The 24,284-nt window shown below is 39.5% G+C and overlaps 2 protein-coding genes across 2 annotated transcripts; one reads left to right on the top strand and one right to left on the bottom strand.

Annotated features, from left to right (window-relative positions):
• Positions 1-1,857: 1,857 nt before the first annotated feature.
• Positions 1,858-20,670, bottom strand: ubr1 (ubiquitin protein ligase E3 component n-recognin 1). The gene is made up of 47 exons (XM_037695169.1): positions 20,572-20,670; positions 18,700-18,959; positions 17,433-17,511; positions 16,963-17,073; positions 14,971-15,098; positions 14,759-14,897; positions 14,562-14,624; positions 14,328-14,451; positions 14,098-14,205; positions 13,917-14,005; positions 13,734-13,832; positions 13,155-13,312; positions 12,989-13,088; positions 12,757-12,885; positions 12,303-12,483; positions 12,172-12,224; positions 11,730-11,840; positions 11,580-11,645; positions 11,376-11,477; positions 11,228-11,291; positions 11,021-11,145; positions 10,876-10,928; positions 10,671-10,773; positions 10,540-10,588; positions 10,309-10,463; positions 10,127-10,226; positions 9,925-10,028; positions 8,724-8,804; positions 8,442-8,623; positions 8,110-8,318; positions 7,915-8,011; positions 7,664-7,816; positions 7,477-7,577; positions 7,271-7,373; positions 7,037-7,185; positions 6,905-6,960; positions 6,703-6,799; positions 6,114-6,181; positions 5,741-5,888; positions 5,522-5,609; positions 5,201-5,337; positions 5,010-5,118; positions 4,880-4,936; positions 4,708-4,785; positions 4,455-4,625; positions 4,243-4,344; positions 1,858-2,339 (listed from the first exon to the last, which is right to left on the bottom strand). Exons 1-47 carry the CDS (start codon positions 20,614-20,616, stop codon positions 2,198-2,200), a joined length of 5,226 nt encoding a protein of 1,741 aa, XP_037551097.1. The 5' UTR covers positions 20,617-20,670; the 3' UTR covers positions 1,858-2,197.
• A 40-nt stretch (positions 20,671-20,710) lies between these two features.
• On the top strand, positions 20,711-23,775 carry atxn3 (ataxin 3). The gene is made up of 11 exons (XM_037694882.1): positions 20,711-20,779; positions 21,221-21,385; positions 21,487-21,531; positions 21,621-21,706; positions 21,795-21,861; positions 21,943-22,030; positions 22,111-22,240; positions 22,339-22,502; positions 22,621-22,762; positions 22,882-22,943; positions 23,108-23,775. Exons 1-11 carry the CDS (start codon positions 20,735-20,737, stop codon positions 23,158-23,160), a joined length of 1,047 nt encoding a protein of 348 aa, XP_037550810.1. The 5' UTR covers positions 20,711-20,734; the 3' UTR covers positions 23,161-23,775.
• Positions 23,776-24,284: the final 509 nt, after the last annotated feature.

Raw genomic sequence — 24,284 nt, 5'->3', positions numbered from 1 at the left:
TGGTCCTCTTTTACACGTGAAAAGCTGGTTTCTGAAATACCACAGCTGACTGGATTGAACCATTTTGAAAAGGTGCTATTTATATGACAGAGTTTGTTGGCAGGCCTCAGACTGACGAAGTCTTTCGGATGAAAGACGAAACGTTTAAACCAAGAAAAGTCTGTCCAGATCACTTGTTTAAAATATTTGTGATTTACCTGGATGATTGAGCTTACATCAGGGCCTCAGTGAAACATTTCAGTAACTAATAATTAATAATTTGACCACTGTGTTTGAACAAATGTTTTAAATTAGGAAATTATGTTTTATGTCTCAAAATAACCTTTTACTCAAACGAGTTAATTAATATACAAGTTAAATATTCAGGTTTTATCTAATCCAACCCTACACCTCAGCTGGGGTTTAGTAAATGGAGACTAAATTTATTATGTAAAAGTTGTTTTTTCTTATTCAAATATATTTATTGCTCTAGATAAATAAAAAAAAAAAAAAAACATGTTTAACCCTATTTGTTGCAGCTGTTGACTCGGGAAACTGGATCACTTCAATTCAACCAAAATTTTAAATTTTTTATTTATTTTTTTTAACTGGTATTTGTTAGTGCAAAATGAGTGGGCATTTTTAATAAAAAGAGTAAATAAAATTAAATATTTTCAATAATTTGTCAATGAGCAAAGTATACAAGACAGCCTATGTTTGGTTATTTACATCCCTCTGGTCAAAAATGAAAACTGAGCCATATTAGTGTAAAATCATGCATTGTGCATCTCGTTTTATGATTGACTTGATACAAATGAAATAGACGTCATAAAAATGCTTCTTTTGGTTGTAAATGTCACAACTTTACATTTTTTTCTGTACAAAGCTGTAAACTTTACATTTTTATATCTTGTTGCCTCGGTCTCATGTGGTGTAATGGTTCCTTACATCTTAAGAGGTTTAGGAAGTGAGACAGAATTCCTTCTCTGGCTGATTACATCTGAGGTTTGATACATTTGAGACAAATTTACTTGGTTTATTGTTTTAATTTGTGAGTCAGAATATCAGTGTGTTGACGCTTCAGAATATATTAAGATATAAAACCAGGATTGTTTTTATTTTCTTTGATCGTTCGTTAATAAAAGTTGTGCCTCAGCACTATAACCTGGGTTTCTCCATCTAATAAAGGGATGAGCTCCAAAAAGCTGAAAAAAGTTTTCATCGACTTGGTTGGAAGAAAAGTTGTGTGCTGGCCACTTTTTATCCACAATTTGAACAAATGAACAAATAAAATAAAATACAGTTAAGGCTAAGATGTAAAAATTCATCGCATAATTGCGCTAACTTGAACTTGGAGCTGATTCTATTGCAAAAATGGCAAAATACAAAAATAGATGGACCGTTTCTTTATTGTACAAGTAACACGTCTTCCATTTCATTTTCAGAGGTTAGTGACCTGGAATAAAAGCTCAGCAGAAGGCTTGTGTCTTTATTATTATTATTAACCTGGAAGTTATATAGGACTGTCAAACAACAAAAACATATTCAACCGTTTTATGGCAAAGCCTTTAATACATTTCAAGGTAATGGCCTTACCATAGCAAAAGGAAAAAGTTAAAGTTGCTAGATTTTTAACTACAATTTGAATATTTCCTAATTTTGTGGGTAAAAAGGCTGTGAATCAGCAGGAATAAACTCTTTTAAAATACTGATTCTGGATGCAGACAAATATAGCGTTTGATTTATATAGGTTTTATTCACTGCGTATTTGTTTATACATGAGTAGAGTTGACAGCAGGATGCACATTTATAACTTAGAACATGTGTACAGCTAAGAGGTGGAAGTAAAACATCTGATTTCTGACCATGCTCAGACCCTTCAACGTCCTCCAAAACACAACTGAATAAAAGTATCTTGAGTTTTTAAACATGATACATAATGCTGAAAATTCAAAGCCATAAACTAAAAATAAATGCGCGTTTGACTTTATTTGAAAACATCACTCGTCCTTACCACAGGTAATCAAACTGAAACAAGGCAGCTTGGGTTACCTTTACACCAATCTGATTTTTTCATCTCTGACTGGTCCACCTCTCTGGAAGGGATCGGCCTCTTTGATTGTAGAAGTATGCCTGAACCGAGAACAGAACTGGGTTTTTTTTTTATATATATATGGCTGTGCTCGTAACTTCCTGGCCGCCGCGGCTGGTGCGATGATCACACCAGCTGCCACTCGAAGGCAAACATAACATTGACCACCTCCAGGCTGCGGGCGATTTCTTCCAGGATGCAGTGCTGCTGCCACAGCTGGTTCAGCTTCCTGTAGCGATCCGGACAAAGGTGCAAAGGATTGCCTCTTCTGAAAAACAAAAATCGGACATCATGACATATATCTTTATGACCTTGATACCATATGGCTGGGATTAGGTTTAGTTTTGACTGTTCTCTACTAGGCCTGTCACAATAAACAATAAATCAATTAACCGCATGATAAATGAAAATTATCAACCTCGTTTTCATTTATCGGCTTTATCATTTCTTCACGTCTCTCTCTTTCTACTGAAGACACTGGATGACAAAAGACTCAACTCTGCTGCTCTTCACTGACCCCTCCCTTTCTCTTTTCTCTTTAAAATCTGTTTTAACCATCAAATAGTATTTTTGGATCGTTAAAAGCAGCTAAGCTGAGAAGCTAAGCTACGAGCTAAGCTAACAGGTCGACCTCGGGAAAAAAACCTCCGTCTTGTCGAAGCTCTAAAAATCACGGTTGAAACTTGTGCCTTCATGTAAAAAGTTGTTTTTCTCTGCAAATAGAAGCTGAGAACTTATTTAATGATTTTTTTTATTAAAAGCTTTGTGTGAAAGATGCTATGCTAAAGAGCTCAAACCACACAGAGCGTCCACCATTTTGAGAACCGAATAAAGGAAGAAGAGACAGTCCATGTCACGTCAAGGAGCCTCCCTCCCATTTTTCAAAGAGAAGCACTGCTCGCTCCCTCACTATCCATCCTTCGGTTCAAACAGTCTTATACTGCCATCCGGTGGTCAAAAAAGGTACTACAATTAAAAAATCAACGTCTTCTTAAATTTGACAATAATTATTACTTATTGTCAAATTTCAAACAATATTATCGTTTATCGCAATAATTTTTGAGACAATTAATCACCCAGCAAAATATGTTATTGTGACAGGCCTATTCTCTATGTTGTAATACAAGTATCAATAAAAGGAACTCCTTTGAGTGAATTTGAGTTTGGACCCGTAGAAATACTTAATTCCTCTTGTGCATTAAAATACAATGAGGCCTAAAATATATTAACTGTAACTCCTTTATTCCTGTTTAAACTAAGACTCCCTTTCTCATATACGGTTAGTTCAAAACTCAGCGACAAGAGTTCTCATCAAGAGCATGTTTGACTCTCATATCACCCCCGTGATCCTCTCTCTACACTGGCTTCCTGGAAAACTCAGGACTCAACTCAAACTCTCCCTTCTGGTCACTGAAGCTTTAAATAATCGGGCTCCCACTTATGCCAGTGAACTTTTAACCCCTATAGACTTCTGATCAAGGCATTGTTCATCTGAGAACAAGAGGAGACACTGCGTTCTCTGTCCAGAGTCCCTGACCTTTTGGACATTGATGTGTTGGAAGCTGACAAAATGGGCATGGCTGGAGATTTGAGCAGCTTTGACAAGAGCTTAATATTTAAAATGAAAGTTATAGTTATAGCAGCTCTGAAACCGTAGCTGATGTTCCCAGTCTGAGGTGATCGGGACAAATCAAAAGTGCGCCAAGGAAGAAGAAAAGAAAAACCGTTGGGTTTATGGACAGCAAAGATTGTTTTGTTTGATCAAATAAAAGTCACTGCACATCAAACAGCTGGCACAGTTCATAATGTTCTTAAAAAAAAGACATTAAAACACACAGTACATCAAAGTTTGATGCTTGTGGGACAGTAAGGATGCGTTTTATGTTTGATTCTTTCCTGAAAACATAAAATAAATGTGAAAAGTCTGAAGTAAAAGCTGAAAGTTAACCCTTAAAATCTCTCTCCATATATACCACAAAGTGCTCTAGCTAAAATACCAAAACCTGTCCTAAATATTTCTGTAAATTTTATAGACGAGCCAGGTGCGCTAACAAATCAATGATCTCAGAGACAAAAAAAAAATCTTATTTGCACAAAAACTACTTCCATTACATCCATGACAATTGTTTTAGACATTCTGCTCATGATTCAAGACGAGATTATATTCTTACCCAAGATGAGGGTCGGTCTCCCCATAATCATCTAAGTAAGGGGCTGGGTACGTACTTCCTCGCGTCTTGCTTGCCATCAGGACAATTTCACATTCTCTTATCCTGATGATATTAAAGCAAACTTCCTTTACTTCAACACATACAGGACAATTGCTAAGACCAGAGCTAAAAACATCTTAAATGATCTTTAATGTGCAGAGTGGCTGAACAACCTGAGGAACAAGCCCACTCCAGCCCCACATGTAGCAGCATGGGCCGTGCACGCTCCCACGTCCTCCCCGTCCAGCTGGCTGATGCAGCAGGAGCTCTGCGAGCACAGCATGGCCCCGCAAACCAGGCACAGAGTCGGATGCTTTCGCTCATCATCGGTAGATTTTGAACACCTGAAGACGGACGAGACAGAAAGGTTGAACATCTACAGCAGACTGGAATTCAACGAATTAAAAAAAGACTTTTGTCGCTCACTGAAAATGGCTGGCTTTATTGAGGAGAGTGCTGTAATCCTCAGGAAGATCAATCAAACGATTCCTTCTCCTTGGATATCTATAGAAAGAATTCAATAAATTAATGGCTACTGGTGGAGGCTTATTACAAGCCAAAACAGGAGCAGAAAAAACTGCAGGAGTGAAGCTCCAACCTGACAATCTGAGCTTTGCCTTTCAGGGCTTTGGTTATAAATGGACTTCCACACCACCTAGGTAAGACAAAACCCTTACAGTTACAAAACGGACTATTTTTGCACAAGGTGCATGAATAGTTTGATTTACCTCTGAAGGAGAGGAGAAATGGTGTCCCTGTAGTCCTGAAAGAGCTGGAATACATTAAAAGGTAGAGCCAAGTAGCTGCATAGTGCCTCCATGTGTCCTTGAGGGGAAACTGTGACAGAAAACATCGCCTGAGTACATAAAGCTTCATATTTTGTACTTGAAAAGTACATTACATTTGCAGTTTGACATACCAGATGCACTAAACAGGTCCTCTGGTGGTTGTATTCCTGTGAGACAATTGAAGAAAAGAGCAGCACTGCGCAGAAAGGGTTCGATTCCCATCTTTACCCTCTGTGCCACGGAGCTGCCGGACAAATCAGGAATCAGCCTGAAGAGCAAACGGCACGCAAGAAGTTAAAAACGGTTTTTATGCATGTGATACGAAGAAGGCAGATTTTATGTTGGTTGTTTCTTTTTGTGCTAAATAATGGGAATAGGGAATACAAAAAGAACAACATGTTCCAGTACATTAACAAGGCAGTTGTGGTTTTTTGATAAGAAACAGCTCGTACCGTCCCGTGTGCTGCAAAACTGTAGTGTACAACTCTGCTGCTGCTCTCCCCTCCTCCGTCTCCTCTTCAACTCCCACAGAAGGGAAATCTGAAAGAAAAAAACAAACATTATTTAAAATTCAACATGATCACCCTCATTGTGTGTTGATTCCAGTTGTAGCTTTAGAACTGCTTCAGTGAACGTCATTAATGGATCAAACCATGTCAGGGGTTTTGTACCTGTGGAAGTCAAGAGAACCTGCACCACGTGAGCCATGGTGACCAGGTGGAGGATGTACAGGTTGTTGAAGGCAGAACTTATAGCAGACGGCTGTAAGTCCACTCCTTCCTCCTGATACAGTGAAGGTACAGACAACACCAGCCCCACCTAACAGAAAATGACATGAGAGGGTTACGTTATCCATGAACCAGATATGATCGATTCTATGTTTGGTTCATTTTAGGGTCCTAAAACATAAAAAGTTCCTAATTTTGTGTTAGAATTTGGGTGTTCCTTTTATTGTGTACAATATTTGCCAATTTCAGTTTGCATTAAAGGTTCAGCACAAAAAAAAGGTGACAAAGTGACCATTTTATATCAAGAAAGACCTACCATAAGATGGAAAAAGTCCACTTCCAGGATAGAAGGTGTGTTTTGTCGGCTCAGGACAGGTAGCAAAACTGAAGGGAGACATTATAGCTTTAAAAATAAAAAACCCTACACAATTATTAGCAGAATAAGTGATATGCAGGTTAGGGAGAGTTTATGAATTCTGATACTCTCAGAAAATGAAAAAATGTAGCTCACCCAATGTGTGTGCTGCGATTACAAACATTTAAAGCTTTGTTTCAATATATTACCAAAGACAAACAGACTATAAACTCTGGTATAACAAATGTAAAAACACTTATAAATCAGAACGGTCTTAGTCCAGCAGCTCTTTTAAAATTTATTTAAACCTTTATTTTTCCAGGAAGAAATCCATTGAGATTATTAATCTCTTTTACAAGGGCAATATGCAAATACAGCAACACAGTCTTTGTTACCATTAATGGAAAGTAGTTTATTTTATTAATAATAACAATAACAGTATTTAGTTATGGATAATTTCAATACTTTGGTACCATCCATTATAGAACTGGTGCCAATCTTCTAATAGATTTTGTTACCCACTCCAGACACTAAACATCAGACGACATACCGCCCATCATGTCGGCGTAGTGCCTCTGGATGACTGCCTGGGAGCTCTTAAGTCTCTGTGATGCTGCAAACTGAACAATCGCCTTCAGACCTGCAATCTAAAAAAAAAAAAAAAAAAAACAGGAAAAAATAAACAAAAATCATTCTCCAAATCTACACACATTATTTTATTTATTTTTAATTTCATGTATGTTGTATCCAACCTGTCGGTTCTGTAAGGATCCGAACAGTGGCTTTTCCTCTTCCTGCAATATGTTTTCTGTGAAGACAAGCAATTACGTATTAATAAATGTGCACATAAATAAAAACATAAAGAAAGCCAAATCTTCTCTTACCTATGGCCTGAATGGTAAAAGCACATGTGTTCCAGGCCATGAGGGGCACATGGGGGCAAAGCTCATTGGGTGCGGTCTTCAGGCCCACTCTGTGGACCGTGGTGGCGCACACAACCAGCATCTCTGCAATGCTGTCTGAGAACTTCCTCCTACGAACCAAAAGCAGATGAATCATTGGGATATGTGATGGAAACAGACTTGAGTCAAAGTGAAGGAGCTGATGGTTTCGCTCACGGTTCTTGTACTCCGTAAGACAAAATGGATCGAAAGTCTGCCTGGCCATCAGCACACAGCCCAGCGGTACCACTAACGCCACTACTGCCATCCACATTCAAGTCTGCAAGAAAAATGAGATGAAAAACAAGAACAAAATCAATCTTTTCTTTATCTACAACTATGTGACAATAACTTTTCCTCCTAAAATGTGTAGCTTTTCTTACCGTTATCCTGAGAGACCGACTTCAGTCCTTTAATTCTGGCAGTTTGGACCTGGATCCATCGAGGCAACGTTAAATTCTGTCCAATTATCTCTGAATTTTCACTGCAAAGGGAAAAAAGGTTATTCTCTTTGCCTTCATTCAAACAACCTAGTCTTGCAGACTGAACAGAAAGAAGGAAAAGCCTTACTAGTTAAAAGTAAGTGGCTCTAATGGGATGAGAGGGACCACAGTGTTGCAGAGAGATTTGCACAAAGGACAGAGGTACTCTCCGTTCTCCAGATCCACAATCAGCTCAGCGTGGAGCCGGTTCCTGGTGGTATTTTGAACTGCCTCAAAATACCTTGGGAAGAAAGCAAGTGAGTGAATGATGGCATAACAGCCAGTTAAGAGGAGCGCCATCGCTATAATGCTCTGTTTATTTATTTATTAGTTACTCACTTCTGCCAACATGTGGCGTGCATGACGTGTCCACAGCTCCCAGTGTTCGTCCCCACAGCAAGTTCAGGAGGCATGAAGAGGGGATACGTCCCTGACCCTTTTAAGTGACAAACACATTGAACATGTTTGCCAAATGTCCCCACGCACTGTGCAGCTTCTCACAAAGTCAACTGAGATCAGTTACTGAAGAATTACCATCTGTTTTCATGGGCGGTATTGTTCCTCTGCATTGTGTCAAAACTGTGGATCTTTGGACACACGCAGTCAGCACCATGGCTGGTGCCAGAGGCAACACCTCCTGCTCCTCCTGACACAGAATGCAGGTGAGCACCTCCCGCTCAGCTGGGGTGGGCCCTCTTTGAGGCCCAATGGCTATGCAAAGTTCCCTCTGGTCCATGGCACAGCTGAAGAAGTAAACAGAACCCAAAATACAGCAGATTTAAATCATTTAAATGATTGATGAGTTGATGAACGAATGAGTTTTTTGAATCCGGGCTTGATAGAAAATTTGTAAGGGCTCTGCTCACCACTCAGCAGATGCGGCAGGTTCTCCTTGTGCCCCGCTCTCAGGCATGTTGTCGTACAGCATTTTGTTTGATTCAATGAAGTTCTTCTGCATCGCCGACATCTGGGCCATGATCTTCTGTCTGTGGAGCTTCGCTGCATCCGCCTTCCGTTTCCTCTCAGCTTTATCTTTGTCCTGAACACTCTGGATTAAAGAAGGACAAGTCGGAATGGTTGAGGAACCAACACACTCGGCCCCATCTATACCATAGATTTTTGAATTTATTCATAATTGTTTTATTTACCTCTTCTGGTTTGTTCGTTTCCATGCTCACTGACACTATAGGACTGGACTTCTCTCTAAGGCACTTGACAATCTCGAACATCTAGAAGAATCAAAATCATATAAAACAATAAAACAAACGTCCTTCTGCACTACAGGATGACGTCTGTTTAAAATCTGATTAAATGAATAGTTTAAACTGGATCATGAACTGAAATATGTTCATTTTTTACAAAAAAAGTGGGCACTTTTTGCAATTGTTACAAAGTATTAGGGATGCACGATATTGGATTTTTGGACGATATCTGACACCAATATTTTTTATAGCTCATTTATTTGCTACAAAGATTGTGTAACAGCTGTAAGAGCTGTTGACATATATTCAGTAACAGCCATATGATATGCATAGCGCTTTAACTTACATTAAATGAAAAGTGTTAAATGTTATTTATTAGTATTAGTCACCTGCGATGCTGTCTCACTTGTGGAGGCTTGTTCCAGGTTCCTAGCTGCAGAGTGAGATCCTCTGCACTTTTGTGCATGAAGAACAGCCTTTTTAAGTTCAAAGTGTTTGTCTATCCATTGTGCCGTAAGACTGATCATGCTAACGAGGCTAACACGACGACCAAATGTCTGTGGTAAAACTCGCCCAAGTGCTATTGGCTATTAGTTTCTCAATGACGTTGGAAATGACGGCTTGTAACTCTGGTAAGGCTATGTCGGAAAAATATCTCTGACTGGGGACGATGTAGCGAGGCTCAACATAGTCCAGAAATCTTCAGAATCGGACATCCTCAACGAAAAAACAACTTCCACACTGCCAACATTTTGACTTCTTCCTCTCCGCTGTGATCAGATCAGGTAGGTGCGCGTGACATCGTCACTTTGTGTTGTCACTGCAGGCATCCTTGTCACAGGGTTGTCATAAAAAAACAGCCTCTTTAATATCGGTGAGTTATTTTGATGGAATGGCCGATGTCAGATATTGAACTTTAGAGTTAGTATTGGCTGATACCGATACCATGCCGATAATATCGTGCATCCCTACAAAGTATAGTAAGGAACTGAGACATAACTTCAGTTAAATCCTACAGTGTTTGTCTATAAACACAGTTCTCAAAATAACTATGCTGTGCCCCTGCATACAAAAGAAAGTTTTAATGCAACAGCTAAATCCATTTACTCCAAATTCAACATATGACATCACATTATCTACGGCCTACCTGCAGAAGCCATATGATCATGTCTTTCTGAGCTTCAAGTGAAGGCAAAGCTTTGATTTTTGACAACAAAAGAAACACAGACATCCCTTGTTCGGAACCGACAACTGCAAGTACAGAACACACGCTTTGTGTCACAGAAGCTAACCAAAGCTTTTAGATTGGTAAATTATCAAAGTCGATAAAAGTGGCTGTTTTAACTCACCGCGGGCTTTAAGGCTGAAGTCAAAGGTCACTTCCTCTACAGAGTTATTCTCAAGCTGTGCTTTCTCTTCTAGCAAAGCTTGACCAATCAGGTGCAGGGCCTGCGTGGGGATTCCCATGTTGCATTTGAATTCAGTAACACACTCGTGAATGAAATGGTTTGTAAGGAAATATATTTTGTACCCTCTGGATCATGGCTTCGGTCCAGTGTGTTGGCTGGTCCTCTGCAGCTCTCTGCAGGATGTTTCTCAGGACATAAACAATAACATCACAGCAGAGGAGGCGCACTATACTGGAAAAATTTGGACAAAAGTCTGGTGGCATCGGAGGACGCAGCGCTGAGAAGAAAAAGAAACACAGTTAATGCAGCTCATTAAAAACTGCTTTTTAAAGACAACGCTGCCTGTCAGTCACCTTTATCATTACCCTCCTGAGCTCTCCTTTTCTTTTGACATTCTTCAGCCTGCAATAATTAAAAACAAATCTTAATTTAATCAAAAGCCACTCTACACAAAGAGTCCTTTGAATCTCAGACACTGCACTACCTTGCTATGCTGAGATCTCGAGTAGTGGTAGAAGAAAGGATTAAATTCTTTCAGACAATCTTTTTTTACTTCGTATAATCCATGTCCCGACACACCCGGCTTTCTAAAAACAGACATCATACACAGATTAAAGAGTGCACAAAAAATATTTTCAAAGCAAAAACACATGCGCTGTTTTTGTTTGTTTTTTTTTATCTCGACATACTTGAAAGTAGCAACTTTAGTTATTACTGCCTCCAGGCCTGTTTCATGGTTTTCCTAAAAAATAAAAAGTCTTGTGATAGCTCCTTCCTCCTAAATACAATTGAATGCATTTTATAACTTATGAATTTAGGTTTAATGAAGCTTACGTTCTCTGGGAGGTTTTTGACCAGGGTGCTGTGAGCCATGGGCTCAATGCACAGGAGGTGGATGACCTCCCTCATCGTCACATCCTCTTTGGTCACCTGACTGATGCCAGGAACATAGCGCTCACCTGGAAACCCGACACTTATAATATTAAATCTTTTATTTTAAATTAAATAACACTGAAAACTTGTCAGAAAGTCAGACTGTACCAAAGATGACAATCAGCAGGTAGAGCATCTCTTCCGTCAAACGGTTCCACTGCATCAGCTCATCCTGACAATTTAGTTGAATTTTACTGTTAAAACTAATGTTGCGTAATCATCTTTATTCCTGAATAATTAGTCTGCTCTCACTTGCCTGATCTTTGATTAACTGACTTCCATTGAAATATTCAAAGAGCTCAAATCTCAGCAGAATCAGCATGAGGAAGTGGTTGGGATCCATTTTGGAAGCAGCAATCTGTAGAAAATATAAAACGTTACAGATTTTGTTACACTGCAAAAACAAAAATGTGAATAAGAAATTTAAAAAATAATAAAAATTTTAAAAAACGACACACACCTGCAGCATGATAACATCTTTATCATACATCTCATCTCTGCATTTTACGTCCTGGTAGTAGTAGACCTGTTCAGAGAAAAAAAAATATGATTAACTTTATGAGAATGACATTAAATATAAAGAAGGTAAAGTAAAAAGAAAGTCATTTACCTGGCTGACTAATGACAGCCCGTTTCTTCGCCACATTTCTGCTGAGACCTGTGCAGCCAGAACCACACAGCGCAGAGGTTGCTCTGCAAGCTGAGTGAAGTCGTAGCTTTCCTACGACAGAAAGACAAACAGTCCCAGTGACACAAGTTAAAGCTCTCATTTAGGAAACACAAAAATGAGCATGCACTTGCTGATCATTTTATATTAGGCATTTGTGGCAGAGTGGTTAGAGTGGTCATCCTCCAATGTGAGAGTTGGGGGTTCAATTCCACCAGCAGTCACGTTGAAGTGTTCCTGGGTAAAACCCCTCATTGCCTCCGATGTGTGTCCCATCGGTGCATGAATGTGATAAAGCACTGATTAGACTCTACAGAATGATTTGATCAGATTAGCTTTGTAGAGCTGTAGTTTATTTAGTCTTTTCTTTTGTTGTGAGACTTACAGCGTTATCAAGAAGTTCAGTTGCCCCTGCCTTACACAGAAGTACATACAGACCTATAAATCACAAAACAGAGCAGTAAGTTCTCCGACTGTATTTATCATAAATTACTGCTTCTCTTAAAGTTCTCCTACCAGCCAGTAGCCTGGAAATGGGCAGGTGTATGCTGACCGGCTCCTGCGAGACTTTATACGGATGAACATGGAGGATGCGTTTGCACATGTAGTAGTCTGTGGCCTCTTTGTGGAAGGGCTGGTTGTTGCACTGCATCAGGACTGTGTGGCACTGCTTAAAGGCGAGCAGCAAGAGCTCAACCTAAAGGGGGAGCAAACATAATATAAAACTGAAAACAGCTACTTTTCTCCTCTACCCTTCTGTTCATACAAAGTGCAGAAACAGTGTTCTGAAAGCCTGCGTTAAACTAAAAGCTTCATAGTCAACGCGTTACATGTTTGCGTTTGTTTCTAATTGCTTTTAGATAATCAGCAGAAATATTCAGATTTGCTGATGGTTTTGGAAAACCAGAAAAAACATCACTAGAGTTGAGCCATTGAGATTAATTTAGGCTTTAATTTGACAGCAGCTCACATCAGAAGAACACCAATCCTGAAACATGGCAAGAATGTGACGAAGCTGAATTTGGAGAGTAAAACCAGCTTCCCATTCTGGCTCCACTGCAATATGTTGACCAAGCTGCCGCTTCACCTCCTCCATACCCTGATAACGAAACAAATGGAGGTTTGTTAAGATAACATGGTTACATATTCCAACATACACGCTGACCATATCTAAATAACGAATTGACTGAAGTAGTTTGTACCTGCATCCATTTGAGAAACGCAAGAAAAACACCGAATCCCTCCAGGAACGGTTCCCTCAGCTCCTCCGTCCATACTGATGGTTTACTGATTAGGATATACCTGAGCGACACAAATATATATCAAGATAAAACCCACAAAATTTAGGAGCTAAAAGTAATAAATTACCTGAGGTCGTGAAAAACAATCTGGATGCGTGAGAACTTGTCAGAGTTGTAGCCCAGGAAGAAAAAGTGATTGCTGCCATCGACATGTCCCCGCAGCAGCACCATGACCGTGTCAACAATCACCTTAATGACGTTGCACTCTTCTATGAGCTGCCTGGCCTAAGAGAGAATAGATGTGCAAGAACAGGAATGTGCAATACATTAAAACACATTTAAATGAGGTATTTAATAAGATGCAATACCTGTGAACCATCTTAATAACAGTATTCAATCTGGAGGCGTAACGGTAAGTGTCAAAGCAGTCATGGTTTAGATAGAACAACAAATTAAAAACTGAAAGAAAAAAACCTTTGCGAAATCAGTAAAAGCAAATCTAGGTTAAGGTTGACAAATAACGTTGGTATAGTGTTTGAAAGTTAGTCGTTTTAATAAAAGATCAATTCTTTATCAACTCCGCTTTTATACAAGATGTCCGAAAACAATTGTTTTAGCGTCGTGACTATGAGTGAGCTGCAAGCTGAGAAGTCCAAGCACAAATTCATCCCGTATAAATTATTTACCAACAGGAAATAAGACTCACTAATGTGGGAACAGTGAAGATCTGAACAGACAGAGCTGTGATGGATATACTCCTTTCATGATCATCAATGATAAAGTCCTTCTGCAGCTGCTTGTAGTGCTGAACAGGACAAATAGATCAATTACAAACAAATATATATATATATGTGTACATACATACAAAATTAAGTAGATTCTTGCTTACCTTTGTAAACTCAATAGCAAAAAGCCTTTTGAATTCAGCATCCATTAGCATGCTACAGAAAATCAGCTCATGTACAATCTTGCGAGCTCCTTCAAAGACATACATAAAACATTTCTGATTGTTGAATTTAGTCATTATCAAACTATGACAAGATAATGTTGCAGCAGAGGAGCCAACTTACCTTTGTACATCCTGGCATCGTGCAGCATGAGTCTGCTGATGAGACACGGTCCGTCTCGGTCTGTGTTTGGCTCCAACGCCACCTGGCAGAAGGCCTGCCTGAAGCCCGCTGCAGAGGACACACAAGCACCCAACAACACATTCAAAGTAAGCACAAAAATGCAGATGTGACTCATGAAAATAAACCCAACGGTGACGCAAACGTATCTGTGATTTATGAAATTGCAGCACCTGAATAACCAATGATTTTCTGAAACCAAGATCCAAGGCGGAGCGCAAACGTTTGATGAGCCATTATAGTCGCATGAAGGATCTCCACGCGCAGTGGCTGCAGAGAAATGTGCTCGGAGTTGGACTGTAATACAGCAAAGAATGGATTGAAGATCTCTTTAAAATGCAACAGGTATTTGTTAAGTTTTATTGCAATTAAGATATAAATTAGTAGAGCCAGAGGAAGAGGTGTACCCTGATTGAGTCTTTTGCTTGCTGACAGGAGCGTAAGGTTCCTCTCTTTACTGCCCGCCGACCCTATTCAACAAATAACAGCCAGCACAGAAAGGACGACTCTGGTTTCAATAATCAGTGCATTTAAAGAAACAAGATGAAATGACCTCATTATTTTTGTAACAATTCAAAGTGAAAGTCATAGAATAAGAAAATACCTCTTTGTCAATAAGAGCTGTGTGTGTTTGTGCTTCAGCCTGACCACAGTGGACAGACCGCTGCAGGGTGTAGATCACGTGGTCGTACGAGTGGTGCTCATCATTGTATAAAACACAGTAGTACGCATTTTCTTTCACCCTGCAAGGATCAAGAAATGCACTGTTCAGTTTGAGTCTAGGACACGACACTTTCTGATGTGATCGGGCCGCACCGAGGCTGGAATTCAGCTGGGAGCTCAAAGATCTCCTCCCACACCAAGAAGTCTGTGACGTAGCGCAGCAGTATCCGGAACAGTTTCTCAGCACGCTCGTATACCTCCGGCTCCAACATACAGTCATCCTGAGCAGAATTAAAAAGATGATTCTTGCTTTTTTTACTTAAAACTTTTGTCAGCAGCTGGAAACGTTTCTCAATGACATCATGATAATATACCAACTGTATGTAATATTATTGACCAAAGCACCCATCTTTATAAGCAGTAAGTTAATGACATGAGAGTAAATATGTCAATATGTATTTTCTATAGAAGCAGTAGAAGCAGCTGGCCATGTAGCATCAATATCCAATGGGCGACATCTCGATATTTTAAAAATATTGATATAATTTTTTTTGCGATATAAGATGAGACTATTTCAATATAAACATTATACTTGAAAATCCGCCTGCTCTTCTTTCTCCCACACGGCCCCCTCCTTCTCCCTCCTTGAATACAAACCCAGCCCCTAAGCCGCGCACTCCCCACCATTTCCTGCTTCTCCAGGAGGTGAGCGGGAGACGTTTAGCACAAGTAAGCACGGGAGATATATGAAGAGCAGCTGCTGCTGAGCAAAAAGATAAACAATGGCTGTTCTTTCGGAGATGGTTTGGATTTAAATTGTCAGATGAGAAGCAGAAAAATGTTTTCTGTAGACAATGCTGAAAACAAGTCCCGATAAAAGGTCAGCACTACAAATCTTTTCCCCCCATTTAAAACAGCGCTATAAATGGAGTATGAAGCATGTGTGAACTGCAGCTGCAGGTCCGACAAAATTCAGCCTCCTTCCCTGAAACAATCCACGGGTCAAAACTCGTTTATACGTGCTGTGCTTTATGAGAGGAACAGTGAGGTGTTGCGACATTAAAGCAGTGGCTAATCATATCATTAAAGACACTGTCCTTACCAGCTAACTAGACGGCTAAAGTTAGCTCTCTTGTTAGCCGCTAAGGACCGTGTCTTTAACGATATGATTAGCCACTGCTTTATTAATGTGGCGCTACCTCCTCTCACTGTAGGACTTGAAAATCTGTGTACAGTAGTTGTTTTTCTGCAAGTCCAACTTCACACAGCCTCCTCCTCCCTCGCTGAATACAAGCAGCCCCTCAACGCTGCTTCACACACACTTACTAACGTGAAGGCGGCGCAGCTGAAGAGGATTATTATTTAATGTATGTAAATAAATGTCTAAAAAAAACAAGCTTTAATATATGTAAATAGTTTTGGGTTTTTTTAGACGTTTATTTTGTAGAGTTACAGCTGTTGTTAATAAATGTGCCTGTGTGACATCTGTGACAAAGCTTTGACTCAGAAATATATTTTTGTTAATACTTTATGGAAAGAAAAATAAATTGTATAATGTCATTTTTCTTAAAATATTTAAATATTAATTTTGGTCCGTATCGCCCAGTCCTAATATCCAATCCCATGGAAACATGTTTTCCACTAAACACCACAGTATTTTGTTAGTGTTTGTTGAGCATAGGTTCAGGTTTGGTTTAGCAAACACAAAGCCAGCTGTTAGAATAAAGCTAGGGCTGTTAACAGGACCACCTGCTGTTTACAGAAAAAAGGCACAGGGCTGTCAAGCTACATGTCTGCTCACAAGCCCTGAGCGTGATCTTATCAGCGCTAACCTTAAACACAATCATGAGCAAAGTGAGGTCTGGCAAACATCTGCTCAGAGCCAAGCCGGTCGGCTTTAGCAGCTGTACACAGCTCAGTAACTTTTAAGAAGCTGCAGAGAAGCTACCCAGACCTTCTTGGATTCAAGCTGGGTTTTCTCTCTTGGCAGTAGCCTGCAAAGAAGTGCTTCAGTTTTTCTTTCTCCGAGTCACATGCTAAACCAGGATTCATTAATAAGATGGGAAAATAAGCATTCTGGGGTTCAGTGACACAGAGAGGGACTCAACTCCCACATCCCGTCTTCCTCTCCGTTATGTAACTCACCGTTACCATGGCGGTGGCTGCTCCCGGGTCATGTTTGGAGCAACAAGGACCAATTTTCCAGGCTTCAATGTCACCACAGTCACAGAACCCCCCGCCTGATGATGCGTGCATCTGGAGAAGGAAAAAAAAAGCAGGCAAATTTATGAGTCATTGGGACTGAGATAATGGGTGATTACGTGTTGTTTAACAGTGGGGGGGGGTGCAGGGACAAGGTGCAGCATAGCAAGCCTGTGTGTGACTATTAACCACAGGCCAAATATAAGGTCTTATAAGTTTTTAGCATACAGTACACAAAAGTGAATCACCAGGGCAAGTTTTTTTTTAAAGGAACTGACATGTACAAAGAAAGGATGCTTAGGGTGTAAACTTCAAAGCAGAAATCTTACATAACTTCCCAGTTAGGGATTATACAAGCTGCGAACTTAAGAAATAAATTCAGGATGAACATGATTGTTTATGTTAACACAAACCTTGTAGCGATGGCTTTTATGTACGCTATCTTGGAAGCAGTCCATGCAGAAAACACAAGTGGGATCTATGGCACAGTCCCTGAAATAAGACGAAAACTTTTTTGTATTTGAGTTAAAAAAAAAAAAAAAAGTCAAGAAGGATATTGCACTTTTGAATCACTGCATCACTCATAATTCCTACTCCATCCATCCATCCATCCATTTTCTTTTACCCGTTTATTCCATTTTGGGTCACGGGGGTCGCCGGTGCCCATGTCCAGCAATCACTGTGCGAGGGGCGGGGTACACCCTGGACGGGTCGCAAGTCCATCACAGGGCCACATAGAGACAAACGAGACAAACAACCATTCACTCTCTCACTCACACCTAGGGACAATTTAGAGTTACCAATCAGCCTAACATGCATGTTTTTGGTCTGTGGGAGGAAACCGGAGTACCCGGAGAAAACCCACGCATGCACGGAGAGAACATGCAAACTCCACCCAGAAAGGCCCCTGGACCGGGGTTTGAACCAAGGACCTGCTCGCTGAGAGGCAGCAGCTCTACCAGTTGCGCCACCGTGCTGCCCTGATTCCTACTTAAAACTAAAATAACAATAAAAAGAATAATTTATATAATTTATTATTGTAGTGTCTATAATTGCTCATGACAAACCCTCACTCCCCTCTTTACTACTTACAAAATTGTCTCTAACATAAATAATAATAATAATAATATAAACTTTATTGTCATCCAAAATTGTATAGTGCAGTAATAATTTGGGAATCTATGTTTAATCACAGTTTTTGGACAAGACATAAAATATGTATTTTTTAAAAATCCCTGCATCTAAGAGAGTGATTATATTTGACATCATTACAAAGAGTTGGCATAATACTGAAACCTTTATCTTTACTCATTAACTATTCAACACTTAGCCTGTGTTGTTGCAGCGTAATTAGATTTCTGTCAAACTAAACGCCATTGAGGTCAAATAATTTTCACTTTACGTACTTGATGATCTCAAAAAGCCTCTATGCTTCAATTATGTCTTTGACCTTAGTGGCTTTACATTTCATCCAATAACCTGTTATTCTACAGGGTGTGACAACCACAACCTCTTGTTGTACCATGTTTGAAGAAATTAAATAAATGCAGGAGATCACGTTAGTGTTTAACCCTTGCAGTTAAAATGTTCCCTATAAGCAGCAGTTATTTTTTTCCTTCACCTTAAATTAAAATACTGTAGTTACAACGTATTACAGCAGATTTGAGGGTTCATTCAGACCTGCAGGAGTAGACAGTCTCTCCCTCTTTGAACACACGTCCGCAAAGCTGAGAGGAGGTGCTACCCTGTTTTAGCGTCTCCAGACCATCTTCAGGGTCTTCTCTGAACAGAAAACACTCTAGAGGGTAAAGCAGGCGGCTCTGCGTGAGCGCTTCCTCTTCCTGAGGGCTGGACTCCTTCTTCAGGCAGAAGATCTGTGGCACATGCTCCTTCAGGTACTGGAGCAGCTCGGCTCTGCAGTCTGCAGCGTCCAGCCATTCCTAAGCAACAACACAGAGAAATTCTGTTTTGAACTTCTGCCATAAAATACCATAATTATGTGCATAAAATGCTCACTTTTAGCAACGCTAACCAACTGCACTGCTGAACTTGGTCTCCTTTTATATTTTATTGTAAATATATAGAGTAGAGATGTTCCGATCACCACCACCGATCTTGATTGGCCAATTTCCGTTAAAAGTATGTGATCAGCTGATACAGATCAATGCCTTTCAGTGTCGATCACAAAAAATGATCACCTTTGCAGCCTGTAGAGGTCCGGCGGTATATATATTTAAGCAATGTTTTGAGATTTATTTAACGTTCTGCACTATTTAGCCTATTGAGAGCCTTAATGTTTTAATGTAGATTTACCGGTAAATGTTTTTCAGTTGTCCTTTTGACTGAATAGTTGCTGCATTGTGCCTGCAAGTTTTATATTTTTTTGGTCTTGAAAATTTTCCAGATCACGTAGCAAGTAGCACTCACTCATCTTAACTAAATCAAAATATTTACAGCCGATCCATGTGATCCGTATCTGTGAACGGTATCGGTGATCGGCACCAAAACACCTGATCGGAGCATCCCTTATAGATTAATAGTATTTAAAATAAAAACTATCAACAAACTGGCAATTTTTTCTATCAGTCACTAATGAGGAATGCTCCATAACATCATGATCATCTTGTTTTGGCTTTTCCCTCTTCAAGGGTTGCCACAGCGAGATGTCACCCTCCATCTTACTCAAGTCCTCTGCTTCCTCTGTCCTCACTCCATCTATCTCCATGTCCTCTCTAACTGCATTCATGTTTAAAATAGCTCAAATGTGCCTCTAACAGGGGAAACATATTTACTTTTTTTATTCAATTGTGCAAAATACCACAGTTGTGAGTGCAAATCGTCATATAATATCCCTACTGATTACTTTTTAAATGGTTTTGAAGAAACACCCAAAACATGAAATAATGAAAACATCGTACAGACTTGAAAGACTGAAATAAGTTTTACTTTTTAAATGGTGCAAAGCAGAGTAACATGTCTGCAGCATGTTCATAATAAACATTATGCATGGACGCTCAAAATACAATTAGGATTAAATGTGTTTAATAACTCATTAGCGAGACAAATTAATATATCACGTTGCAAAATCGTCTCTGCATCACATCTACAACTGTGAAACTTGATAAGCATCAATCATCCTCAAGTAAATCGCAAGACTAGTTTTACTTTCACCTTCACTCATTGTTAAAAACAAACTACCAGAGAGCGATACTGAATGAAAAATATTCAAGATCCAATGCTCATAATTTATGAAGGTGGAATTGTGTTGGATAAAAGCGGCTAGTAATATATCCCAAACTGAGCCAAATAACACTAAAACAAGCAACTTTCCCCTCACAAATCCATCATAAAGTCACTGCTGCTGTGCAAAAACATAGCATCTTCAATGCTAGTTAGCTAGCTTTGGGAGCTATGAGCTTAGTAAGTGCAATATATTCCGTCACAGATCAGTCAACCCGTGTTATACGTTGGAATTAACTCATCACACTCATGCAATTTGTACCCAACCCACAGTAAACACTGTCAAGTGTATTTGCTTTGAGAACATCCTACCTTGCTGAGCTCCAGTCCGTTTACAGATTTCTCTCTCTCCGCCATATTCCTTTAGCCTGAAGCAAAACACGGCGCTGCAGTGTAGCAAACCAACCGCTAGGGGGCGATAACAAAGCTCGTCCACTCTCCTAATAGTGACGAAGGCGGTAGAGGTCAAAGTTGAATGTTTGACACAGAGCCGAAAATGGATTCCATATTTCATGAGAAAGTAGGACAAGACGTTTAATCTAGGGCATTTAAATGCGCTTGTTTACTTTCGTTTGTTTGGAAAATCTCGGCACTTGTGTCACTGAATCCTTTAGCGGCGTAAAGAGGCCGCTGCAGGGACATTTTCGTTGGTGTTGTTGTTCAGACTGCTAAGATGCTAATTCACTTTGATGGTCAGATGTTGTGAAAAGTTACTTTTCAGCTGTTAGTAGTCTCTCAGAATGTCGCTGTTAAGTCTTTATTGTCTTGTTAGTAAACAAGCTAGCTTAATCTTCTGTTGCTGACAGAGTCGCCGCTATGCTAACTGCTAATCTGGTGCCACCTGGTTGAGCATATATCCCAGCAAACTAGATTAAATGAAACAAAGTTCATGCAACTGTACCACAATGTTAGGTACTGTTATCTCTTCAGGTTTTGACATTAATGTTATTTTTATTTGCAGCAAGAGGGCTCTCTTTGTGCCCAGCACTGCCTAAACAACCTTTTGCAGGGTGAGTATTTTACTCCAGTAGATCTGTCCTCTATTGCTCATCAGCTCGATGAAGAGGAGAGGATGAGGATGGCAGAGGGGGGTGTATCCAGTGAGGAATACAGGACTTTTTTACAGGTGAGAAGTACAGACAGATAGTAAATGCTGAGGCAGCAACCTCTATTTTAACACTAAAAACAACAAATTCAGATGGCTTTGTTTGTTTAATTTGTTTATAGCAACCATCTGGGAACATGGACGACAGTGGGTTCTTTTCAATACAAGTATGTTCACAAATTCTGCCCTTTTTTAGCTTTTAAATACTGTAGCAAATCCTGCATACCACTTTACTGGCATCTGATTCTTTTTAAAGGTAATTAGCAATGCTCTTCGAGTCTGGGGCTTGGAACTAATCCTCTTCAATAGTCGGGAGTACCAGAGTCTTATGATAAATCCAGTGTAAGGTTACCATGTGAAAACTATAGTGTACGGTGTTAATCTGGATTTGAATGTCATCTTTTAAAGTTGATGCTTTGGTTCATTTTAGAAATGAGAAAGCCTTTATTTGCAACTATAAAGAACACTGGTTTACTATACGCAAACTTGGACAACAGGTATGAATGAGGCATTGATTTGTTTCCCATGATTTTTTTAATATGGTTAAAATCATCAATGATACTCTGTTTTGATTGCAGTGGTTTAATCTGAATTCACTGTTGACTGGACCAGAGTTGATATCAGACACATATTTAGCACTTTTCCTTGCACAGCTACAACAAGAAGGTGTTGTAAAACTGCTGTTTATTTACAATATATGTAGGTTTTGGATTGCAGAAAATATTAATAAATGCATATTTTTGCAGGCTATTCCATATTTGTGATTCGAGGAAATCTCCCTGAATGTGAGGCAGAGCAAATTCTTGGGATTATGAGGGTTCATCAGCAGCAGCGGCCCAGGCTCATTGGAGAGGAAGAAGCCCAGACTAGTGCAGGGTATGTATGTGTGTGCAGTTTGTTCTTGATGTTCTCATATGCTTAAAATAAACTTTTGACTCACCTATGTAACCTGATTGTATTAAATATATGAACAGAAGGTCAGCCGCTGTGGCCCAGACAGAGGCGGGTCTTGGTGTAGAGGATGAGGCCGTGGATGAAGACGAAGAGCTAAAGAGAGCTCTGGCACTCAGTAGACAGGCCATGGATGTGGAAGATGAAGATGCTGATCTTCGCAGAGCTATACAGCTCAGCATGCAAGGTAAAGAATGAGCCATACTTAGATTTCAAAGCATATTTTTCTTCTAAATTGAATTCATTTGGTCAAGAATCAATTTGTTGCCTGGTTTTATTGACATACAATTTGTTTAATTTTGTAGGAGCAACATTGAGCAACATGTCAGATTGTGAGGTGGAAAACATAAAGACAGTCAGTCAGCCTGCAGTGAACCCTACTGGAGGACAAAATGAGATACTTACGGCTGAAGAGCTAAGGAAGAGGAGACGAGCCTACTTTGATCGGTAGGATCAATACATCAACAGCTTTATTTCTAAAATAAGAGCGATTTGCATCCACCTTTTTTTAAAGAATAGAAAATTGAAACGTCTTATGAAGTAAGTTCTCTGTGTTTACGGTTTAGACAGCAGCAACAGGCTCAGCCAAACATTCCTCAAGAATCAGACAAACATTCAAGTGATTCAGGTGAGCAAATCTGACTCCCTCTAACACAACTTGCATTATATATATATATATATATATATATATATATATATATATATATATATATATAATATGTATGTATGTATGTATGTATGTGTATGTATGTATGTGTTATGACCTAATAACACTCATTTTGCTTTCACCAGGGTCAGTAAGCACTGGCTCTGAGGAGGACCAACAACATAAGCCTAGCCAGTAAGGTTATGGAAGGTTTGTCTATGGTGTTTACCCACAGCCTGACTGAGAATCTCTCACAGGAGTAGCTTTGCTCCCTCTTCTAACCTTTTGCATATGCAAACATAAGGGCAGTCAGGAGGCTAACATGTGGTCCCCCTCCCCTCCAACATTAGTTTGCTGGCAGGCCATAAAGAAAAGAACAAGAAAAAGAGAGCACTTTAAAGTGACGCTTTGTGTTTGGGAAAAGGGTGACTACTGGACTCAAGAGGACACAATGCAGTTGATCCAAGCTTGCGATTGCCTTTTTACCATGGCGCCTTCTATTTCTATTGCATACATTTTTAAATCCTGTTTTCTTTTTCTGACGTTCATGGAAAGAAAAAACATACAGATGTTTGCTTGTTTGGGAATGAGAACACAGTGAGATGAGCATTCTGTAAAAGCAATATGAGACCAATGTTTTACCCAAAGCTTTATGCATCCTGACAAAGCCTCCTGCTCTTGTGTTGGATATGGGTTTGTGCAACTTGAGAGTAATTAAAACACCCAACCCACCAGAACATAAATATGGTTCTGTAATCATTCAGTCATTTTTGTCACTCTGCACCAAATTATGTTTCGGTCAGAAACACTAAAATAACTGGGCTTGACATCTTTTTAGCTGAGCGTTTACAAGTGATCTCACAAGTTTTTTAAAAAGCTGTCTATTTTTGATGGTGTTAGATTTATATTTTCTTTAAATATACAAGTAGACATAAAACAATCCAGAAACAAATGAAGGGTGTTTTGTCCACTTTGGGCACGGCCATTTGTTAAAGTGCATGTTTTTCAACTGTAATCCATGTGTTGAGATGCAAGAGGTTGTAAAACTGCAACTTGTGGATCTTATGGAGTTTTTGTCTCCTGCACAGTCTGATCATTCCTGTTAAAAACATGACATGTCCAGTTTAGAATTTGTAATGAAGTATTCATAAAGAAAATTAAATAAAACATGTCACAAACACGTCAGATAGCTGATCCCTTTACTCTTGCATGTTACAACCCATAGAATACTTTTTTTAATCACTTATTTGACCCTTCTGCTAATTTACCGTAAAAGTACATTGCTTTACATTTAGGTTTCCATGGGTTAAAGACGATGTAAGT

Source organism: Nematolebias whitei, chromosome 21, assembly GCF_014905685.2.
Source record: "Nematolebias whitei isolate Nwh7 chromosome 21, NemWhi1, whole genome shotgun sequence".
Taxonomy (NCBI): Eukaryota; Metazoa; Chordata; class Actinopteri; order Cyprinodontiformes; family Rivulidae; genus Nematolebias; species Nematolebias whitei.
Note: the sequence above shows the minus strand (reverse complement) of the source record. Positions and strands in the feature narration are given on the sequence as shown.